At 53.7% G+C, this 8807-nt stretch overlaps 1 protein-coding gene across 1 annotated transcript; it reads left to right on the top strand.

Annotated features, from left to right (window-relative positions):
* Positions 1-2306: 2306 nt before the first annotated feature.
* Positions 2307-7779, top strand: LOC311374567 (neuron navigator 2-like; the record flags this gene model as incomplete). The annotated part of the gene is made up of 4 exons (XM_084490388.1): positions 2307-3658; positions 5077-5177; positions 5539-5647; positions 7312-7779. Coding segments are annotated over 4 exons (2030 nt in total), but the record flags the coding sequence as incomplete, so codon positions are not given.
* Positions 7780-8807: the final 1028 nt, after the last annotated feature.

Genomic DNA, 8807 nt, shown 5'->3' with positions numbered 1-8807 from the left:
ACCCACTTTCCGAGCGCTAACTGCTAGCACGGCTAATTGGACCTTAATCACTTCCTAATGGCTCCATTGTTTCACGGCCGCGTTTGCAAAATACTGAAGGGGGGCGGAGGAGGGATAATTCCAATTAGAGTATGAAAGGCAGGGCAAAATCTAAAGTGGAGACCTTGATGACGAGGGTTAAACAAACGCACTGAGCACTTTATACTCCCAAGGAAACGCTGCACTTACTGCAATCAGCCGTCTGAAATTGAAAATGACAGTAGAGGGCCTGGAAGAGTGAAGTCCCGGTCACAGCCACACGACTACACTGCGGGTTCTGTGTCGTTGCTCTACCACCACTAGGGCGGCACGTGGCTCAGCAGGTAGAGCGGGTTGGCTGGTAACCATAAGGTTGCTAGTTGGAGTGTCGAGGTGTCCCTGAGCAAGGCACGTCACTGACTGCTCCCGGCGAGCTGGCTGTTTGCCTTGCATGGCTGACACCGCCGTCGGTGTGTGAATGTGTGCATGAATGGGTGAATGTTAGGCGATATTGTAAGGCACTTTGAGTGGCCACTGGTTGGAAAAGTGCTTTACTCACCCATCCTAACTACACGTATCTCTGGTGACTTGGGCATCCAGGACAGTGTCTGGTCAGTGTCTGGTCACACAGCAGGGGTATGGTCTCAGTGTGCCTCCCAGCCTCCTGTTAGAGGAACACAGTGGTCCACTGGGCAGCAGTCCAGAGCCAGCTCTCTCTGCTCCATATTTCCTTGAGCTATCGGCCCGTTAGATCTGGAGCAGCCTGTTGGTGGATCCTTTTACTTTTCTCTCCTTTGTGTGTGTGTGTGTGTGTGTGTGTGTGTGTGTGTGTGTGTGTGTGTGTGTGTGTGTGTGTGTGTGTGTGTGTGTGTGTGTGTGTGTGTGTGTGTGTGTGACAGGTCTGTGTGTGTGTGTGTGTGTGACAGGTCTGTAGGTGTGTGAGTGTGTGTGTGTGGCTGGTCTGTAGGTGTGTGTGTGTGTGTGCGTGCCAGGTCTGTAGGTGTGTGTGTGTGTGTGTGTGTGCGACAGGTCTGTAGGTGTGTGCGTGCGTGTGTGTGTGTGTGTGTGAGTGAGTGTGTGCTGCAGGTGTGTGCCTTGCAACGGCACGGTCATGACTCATTCTACCCAGTGCCGTTGAGAAGGTCCTTGGAGACCGTTGGCCGTTTGAATATTCAAACAGTAAGGGTCTAGTAAAACACAGCACCTAGGTGTGACATCACTCTCCCCTCACGCCACCGTCGAAGCCTGGTCGTCCCAGCACAGAACGCCCCAGCACGCTGCAAGGAGCTCGGAGCACTTGTTGCTATGGTATCCTTTGTGGTGGCCGTTGTTTGGCCAGATGTTGCTATGCTGCTGGTGATCACTCACCACCATCATTGTGCATTGTTTCTGTCTACATGTAACGGCGACGGTTTGAAGTTTAATGACGTGCAACGCCTCCGCCTATTTTCTGCTCTGTTTCTTTTATGGGTGACATCTAAGCACTGCCTCCATTTTAAACACATGTTTATTCAGTTTTTTACGCATCTTTTAAAAAATGAAAACAGAAAAACTACTCTGACCACATTTGAAGTGGGACGCGGTGTGTTCCTAAGCAGGACGAGCTGTCCAGAACCCTCCCATATAAGTCCAAGCCTTATAAGACAGGGCACCGCCGGCCGGCCTCTCGGCGAGTCTATAAAAGCACTCGCGGCCGCCCCTCATTGTGTTTTTATAAACAGTTTGTGATGGGGCTCCGCTCTGCTGTTAGCGTCAAAGTGTTTCTAACAGTTGTGGCGGAGGACGACACATCAACACAGGCTGCAGACGCCGCTGCCGCCGCCGCCGCCGAGCGCCTTATAAGGCCACTCCTCCTGGGGGTTAATAAATATTGTTTTGCAGAGCGTCTGGTGTCTCCGCACACTCCCCACTCCCCTCCCCTCCCAGCGCGTGACCTCTCTACCTTTTTTTTTCCCTCTCATCCCGGTCACCCTCCCCTCCTCTCCTCTGCGACGCTTTTCACCTCGACGTCGTGTCTCTTCGGGCGGCGCATGGCTCAGGAGGTAGAGCGGGTTCGGCTGGTAACCGGAAGGTTGCTGGTTCGATCCCCCGGCTCCTCCTAGCCGAGTGTGGAGGTGTCCCTGAGCGAGACGCCCTCACCCCGACTGCTCCCCAACGAGCTGGCTGTCGCCCTGCGTGGATGACTCCACCGTCGGTGTGCGAATGTGTGCGTGAACGGGCGAATGTGAGGCAGTGTTGTAAAGCGCTTTGAGTGGCAGCAGGTTATAACAGCGCTGTATCCATTTACCATGTCCCATTACTCTGTGTTCGCAGAACCAGTGGAGGGCGTGGGGTCCCAGCAGCCAGCGATGACTGAGCACGCCCCGTCGCCCTCGGTAACCGCCGGCGCCCCCACCGGCATCCCGTCCTCTACCTCGGCCCCCCAGCCTCCGGCCTCCTCCTCCTCCTCCTCCTCGTCCCCCTGCTCCTCGTCGGCCATCCCCACGCCCAACGCCGGCGGCGGCAAGCCCTGGAGGAGCAAGTCCTCGTCGGGCTCCAAGACCCCCGCCTCCGCCTCGTCCTCCTCGTCGGCGTCTCCGTCCGGCGGCCCCCCAGCCTCCGCCATGCAGGGAGGGAAGCCAGAGAAGGAGGCGTCGCCCAAGGGGGCGTCGGCAGGCTCGGAGGCGCCCCCGAAGGCCGCGGGCCAGCGGTCGATGCTGGAGAAGCTCAAGGCCTTCAACAGTAAAGGGAAGAGCTCGTCGTCCAATGGCGCGGGGGCCGCTGGCGACGGCTCCGCCCCCGTCCGGCAGGCCGCGCCCGGGTTGGTGGAGAGGGCCGAGGCGGGCTCCAACACGGACCCCCTGGAGGAGGACGAGGGGAATGCCCGCCCGGGGCTGAACGGGAACGGGCCGGGCAACGGGGCTGCGCACGGAGCCCCTCCCTCCTCCTCTCCTCCTCCTCCTCCTCCTCCCACCGTCGCCGCGACAACCAGCAGCCCCAAGATCGCCCTGAGGGGCATCGCCCAGCGCACGTTCAGCCGGGCCATGACGGCCAAGAAGGGCTCGACCAAGGGCCAGGAGAAGGAGAAGGAGAAGGGGAAGGACAAGGACAAGGAGAGGAGTAAGGAGGCGGCCAAGCGCAACTCCATCCCCGACAGGGCGGAGCTCCGGGGGGAGGAGCCTAGGGAGGACGTGGCCTCCGCGGACACGGACGGCTCCAGTAAAAGGACCTCTAAAATCGGCAGCTTCATTCCCAAAGGCGGGAAAGTGGCCAAAAAGGAGAGCTCGGCGCCGGCACACAGCGGAATACCAAAGCCAGGAGGCAAGGCCCCGGGGGGGGGCGCCGGGGGCAAGGCCTCCGCGGCGGGAGCCAAGGAGCCCGGGGAGCGGCCCCGGAGCATGCGCCTCGGGGGAGGCCTCGCCATGCACCGCGGCGGGCCCCTGGACAGAGACAGGGACAGCAGACACTCCAGTTCTACCTCCAGCCTGGCCTCCAGCGACGGCAAGGCCACGCCCGCCCACGCCGCCGCCGCCGCCGCCGCCGCGGTGGGGGCCGGAGCCACGCAGAGCACGGCCTGCAACACGGTCAGCGTGCAGCTACCTCAGACCCAGCAGCACCACAGCCACCCCAACACGGCCACCGTCGCACCTTTCATGTACAGGTACACACTCATGCACGCACACGCGCACACACGCGTGCACGCATTCATGCACTTATGCACACATGCACACAAACACTCATGCACACACTCATGCACGTACACACACAAACGCACACACACACACACACACAGGCACACATTCATGCACACACGCACACACGCACATGCATATGCAAACACACACACACACACACACACAAACACACCCCCTCTCATGCACGCACACACACACACACACACACACACACACACATACACACATCACATCTGATTGTATCCTAGCTGGTGGGTTTAGTGTTTAGTGTTTAGTGTAGCGTCAGAACGCTGCCGTCACAGACCCCTGCAGGTAGTTTGTATTGAAATACATTTTACGGCTCTTGGTTCCTGCAATGTATTCTGACGTTGGTTTATTGAGATGCCTCCGCAGAACAATAACTCATCCATCACGCCAGCCATTTGTAAAATATTAACAAGGAATGCTCCACTTGGGGGGTCGGACATGTGTGTGTGTGTGTGTGTGTGTGTGGTGAATGTACTATGTGTCTATGTGTCAACATCTCTATGTGAATATGGATGTCCATGTGTGCCTGCCATGTGCTGGTGTGACCCGTGTCTTTGACCCCATGTGACTGGCTCTACTGGTGATGAAGGTGCACGTCTAACTCATTTTGAAGGAGTCCTTTCCAATAACATCTCATTAGCCCCTTAACCACTTCCTCTGGCTGTGGTCTGGGAATGGCCTTTCTCAGGAACCCCGTTTCCCCCCTTTAGAGGAGCCCAGCCCCCCCTCCCCCCCCGCACACCCCCTGTCTTTAGCACTTGGGAACTTCCTCCTCCATTGTGTACATTTCAGATTCAATCAGCAGGCGGATCGTACCACCTTTTCTTGTCCGGTTGGGGTGTTCATAGGTGTACATCTTAGGGGGTAACAATGTCACAGGACTAGTAGACTGTTATCTCTAAAAGAACAATTCAAAAACATTAAACTTACAGATGCAAATCGATTTCTATGTTATAACAATAACTGGCCGCCATAGTTGTTATCCCCATAGATCTATCCTTCATAGATCTTCTCCTTTTTTATTTCTACATTTTGAATGTCGCACCCTCCCAACAGATATAAAACAGAATTTCCCGTACATAACACTTATTCTAAAAACGATATATCGCTGTCGGCACAGTAAGGATATTCATAGAACCAAGTTCAAGGTTATGCAGTAGTAATACTGTAGTTGAAAAGAATACTCTGCTGTGAAGTAAAGTCTTTACTATATATATATATATATATATATATATATATATATAATGATGATGCTAGTACCATAGTGCCGCTACCTCTGTCATAACATAGCTTAGCGCAGCGTGGGACTGTGTGTGGCCGCTCATATCTGATCCCTGAGCCTCGTGTGTTTACCCAGATCCCAAACAGACGGCGAGGACCCCATGAGCATGGAGCTGGGGCCGGGGGGCCGCTCCGCCGACGGCTCCCTTGGCAAGACCTCCATCGAGGACCTCTCAAGTATGTGGAAACACACACGCACGCACGCTTACTCGCACACTCACACACAAACGCACAAACTCACTCACTCTCACACACACACACACACACACACATACACACGCACACACGCACGCACACACACACACACATACACACACACACACACACACACACACACACACACACACACACACACACACACACACACACACACACACACACTCACTCTCACAAACCCTCATACACACACACACACTCACTTACACACACTTACTCTCAATCTCACTCTCACTCTCACAAACACTCACACTCACTCACTCACTCACTCACTCTCACAAACACTCACTCACTCACTCTCTAAACGTCCGCCCCGGTCCAGGTGAAGACCCGGAGACGCGGCGGCTGCGGACGGTGAAGAACATAGCCGACCTGCGGCAGAACCTGGAGGACACCATGTCCAGTTTACGAGGGACTCAGGTCACACACAGGTAAACGCCCGCGGAGAGCCGCCCTGCCGTCTCACCGTCTGGTGGCACCATCTCGCCCCCTAGTGGCGGCCGACTATAACAAGCACAGTTCATCCGGCCTGGTAGGTTCTACTAATACTTGGCTCGGTCATTTCGGTTTATTTCTGAAGCCTTTTTAATTGGTGGAGGCTATAACAAACCAAGGATCCAAGAGATGTCGGATCATCAAAGTGTATCAACTGACAATGTCCTGTCGCATGACTGCTTCCGAAGCCATGGCAGCCAATCAGGCGGAGCACTGGGGGTTTGACACCATGACCTAAGCCTAATGGATGATCAGCCGACTGTGTCCGTGTCGGCCTTGGAGAGATTTGACTTTGATCGCTGGCCATGCCTTTCATGTCATCTTTGATTTCGGAATCCGCTTTGAACTGGTCCCCCTCCCTGTGTGTGTGTGAGTGTGTGTGTGTGTGTGCGCCTGCGTGTGAGCTTGTGTGTGTGTGTGTGCGTGTTGGTGTGTGTGCGCAAGCGTGGGCACGTGTGTGTGTGTGTGTGTGTGTGTGTGTGTGTGTGTGTGTGTGTGTGTGCAAAAACGCGAGCGTGTGTGTGTGTGTGTGTGTGTGTGTGTGTGTGTGTGTGTGCAAAAGCGCGAGCACATGTGTGTGAGTGGTGCGAGCGCGTGTGTGTGTGTGTGTGTGTAATCCCTGAGCTGTGTGGGTGAATCCCCCTGACAGTGACCCAGTGGTCTCCCAACATTCAGCTTGGATTCCAGATCGTTTGTCCTACTTTAGACACTTTGAGAGAGAGCTCCTATTGTTTTATAGACTCACCGCAAAGTGCTTTCATGGGGCATTAAGATTGAGTGAAAGGACTTTGGGGGGAACGCACTCAGTTAATCTCAGCTCCATCTTTCATCACCTTTTCACAGTCGTCCACTCTTTTAAATCCACTTGATTTATTCTGTGCTTTCTTAGAATTTGACCGGACTTAAACCTGCACTAGGTTACTATTCTGTTGCAGCTATTTACTCCACACAACAATATCACAACTAGAGAGTTTCTTAAGCATAAAACCGCAATCCACCAAGTAGTAAATCCATCAAGGGAATATTTCTCTAAGTAATATTATTCATATAAACTATATAAGCTCTCAAGTTTTGAAGACAGGCAAGAGTGACGTGCTGCGGCGTATTAAATATAGCCTAGTTTTTTTCTGAGTGAGAAATACAATTTGTGGCGGGAGTGCGTGACAAAAGACCGAAATGAGTGACTGTCACGCTCAATGCGTGACACTTGAGAGCCCTGGCTATAAATGTAGCTTCAACTGTAGCTATAACCGTAGCTTCAACTGAAGCTATAACTGCAGCTTCAACTGTAGCTTCAACTGTAGCTATAACTGTAGCTTCAACTGTAGCTATAACTGTAGCTTCAACCGTAGCTATAACTGTAGCTTCAACTGTAGCTTCAACTTTAGCTTCAACCGTAGCTATAACTGCAGCTTCAACCGTAGCTATAACTGTAGCTTCAACCGTAGCTATAACTGTAGCTACAACTCCAGCCAATATAAATTGCTAATGAGAAGATGTACACAGTGCAGGTTTAAACAGACACAAGAAACTCCAGAGGGAATATAAAATAATGTTAAAGGGATTCTATTTTCCCTGAACTCCTCCTCTTTCCTCACAGCACCTTGGAAACCACCTTCGACGGCAGCATCACCACCGAGGTCAGCGGGGGTGGCGGCGTCAGCGTGGGTGGAGGAGGGGGAGGGGGAGGAGGAGGAGGAGGAGGAGGAGGAGGAGGAGGAGGAGGAGGCCGGAGCATCCTCAGCATCACCTCCTCCCGCCCGTCCCTGTCGTCATGGCGACTGGGCCAGTCCTCCAGTCCTCGCCTCCAGGCGGGCGACGCCCCCTCCTTGGGCAACGGCTACGGCGGCCGGGCGGCCGGGGGCGGCGGTCCCGTGGGGCGCTACCTGTACCCGGGTCACCTCCGGCGCCAGCTCGCCGGGAGGGGCGGAGCTCTGTGTGGGGAGCTGGGGGACCGCGCCGGCGACGACATCGACCTGGAGGGCATCGCCATGGAGGTCACGGGGTACATGAGCGACGGCGACGTGCTCACCAAGAACGTGACGCGCACCGACGACGTCACCAGCGGGTCAGTCCATTATTCACTTTCTTATAGGGGTGATACCATGCCACCAGGTGTGAGTGTGATCAGCCGTTACGAGCCCTTTGAAAATCTGCCTTTCACCTGTGCCCTGGTGACATCACAAGTGGGCGTGTCCACCGAGATGTACACTGGATAGGTCTACAAGCCTACCCAGTGGACTGTGGCAAATGTCGCTGATCTATCCATCATACATCTAGGGGGACACGCCCAATTCTGACATCACTAAAATGCAGGAAAGGGCCGATTTTCAAGCGGCTTGTAATGACTAATCACACTCACACCTGGTGGTATGATATCACCGCTTTAACCGTTAGTTTAGTGGCTGTGCGGTCACCCTGTGTTTGCAGTCCATCCACAAGAGGGCGCCAGAGGACTTATTTACAATTCTTTAAGGATTCAAACATTGAGCCATGGATTTCTAATAAGATCTCTATTCTGCTGGCCCTCGGTAGCGCAACAACATTGTTTCAGCTAGAAAAAAGTCATACACAGACCCCCTGTCACCGTGCCGTGCCTGATAACCTGTTTATTTGCCTGCTCAAAGTCCACGTCCGTGTTGCAACAGGCCCCATGCATACCTCGGCCGTCCCCACACTGCAATTGAATCCTCTGCGCTCATCATTATGAAATTATGAAGGGAGCCAGCTAGCCCTTGAGGTGCCAAGAACAAGCTTGAGACGGTGTTTAGAGCTCGCTAAATACAGGGCTATCTTTAAGGACGCGTCTGTAAACACTTTAGGGTGACATTATACCAGAACAAAATGGGATTAGCTCTGCATAAATCTGTTATGTAAACTTGCGTCTTGCAATCTGCAAGCGAGCCATGATCGCACTTATATCATGGATCAAGTCAAAATGACATTTTACATTTAGCCCATTTAGCAGACAAGTGCCAACCACAAAGATTCTCTAGGTTAACCCATTCCCCCCCCCCCCATATACAACAAAGCTAGCTAGGATAAGACGCTACACAATGTTAAGTACTATTTTTTTGCGCCAGGACTTACAACATC

The sequence above is a fragment of the Micromesistius poutassou genome (genome assembly GCF_964030765.1).
Source record: "Micromesistius poutassou genome assembly, contig: SCAFFOLD_6584, whole genome shotgun sequence".
Classification (NCBI taxonomy): Eukaryota; Metazoa; Chordata; class Actinopteri; order Gadiformes; family Gadidae; genus Micromesistius; species Micromesistius poutassou.
The sequence above is the reverse complement of the archived record's forward strand: the minus strand, read 5'-3'. Positions and strand labels throughout refer to the sequence as shown.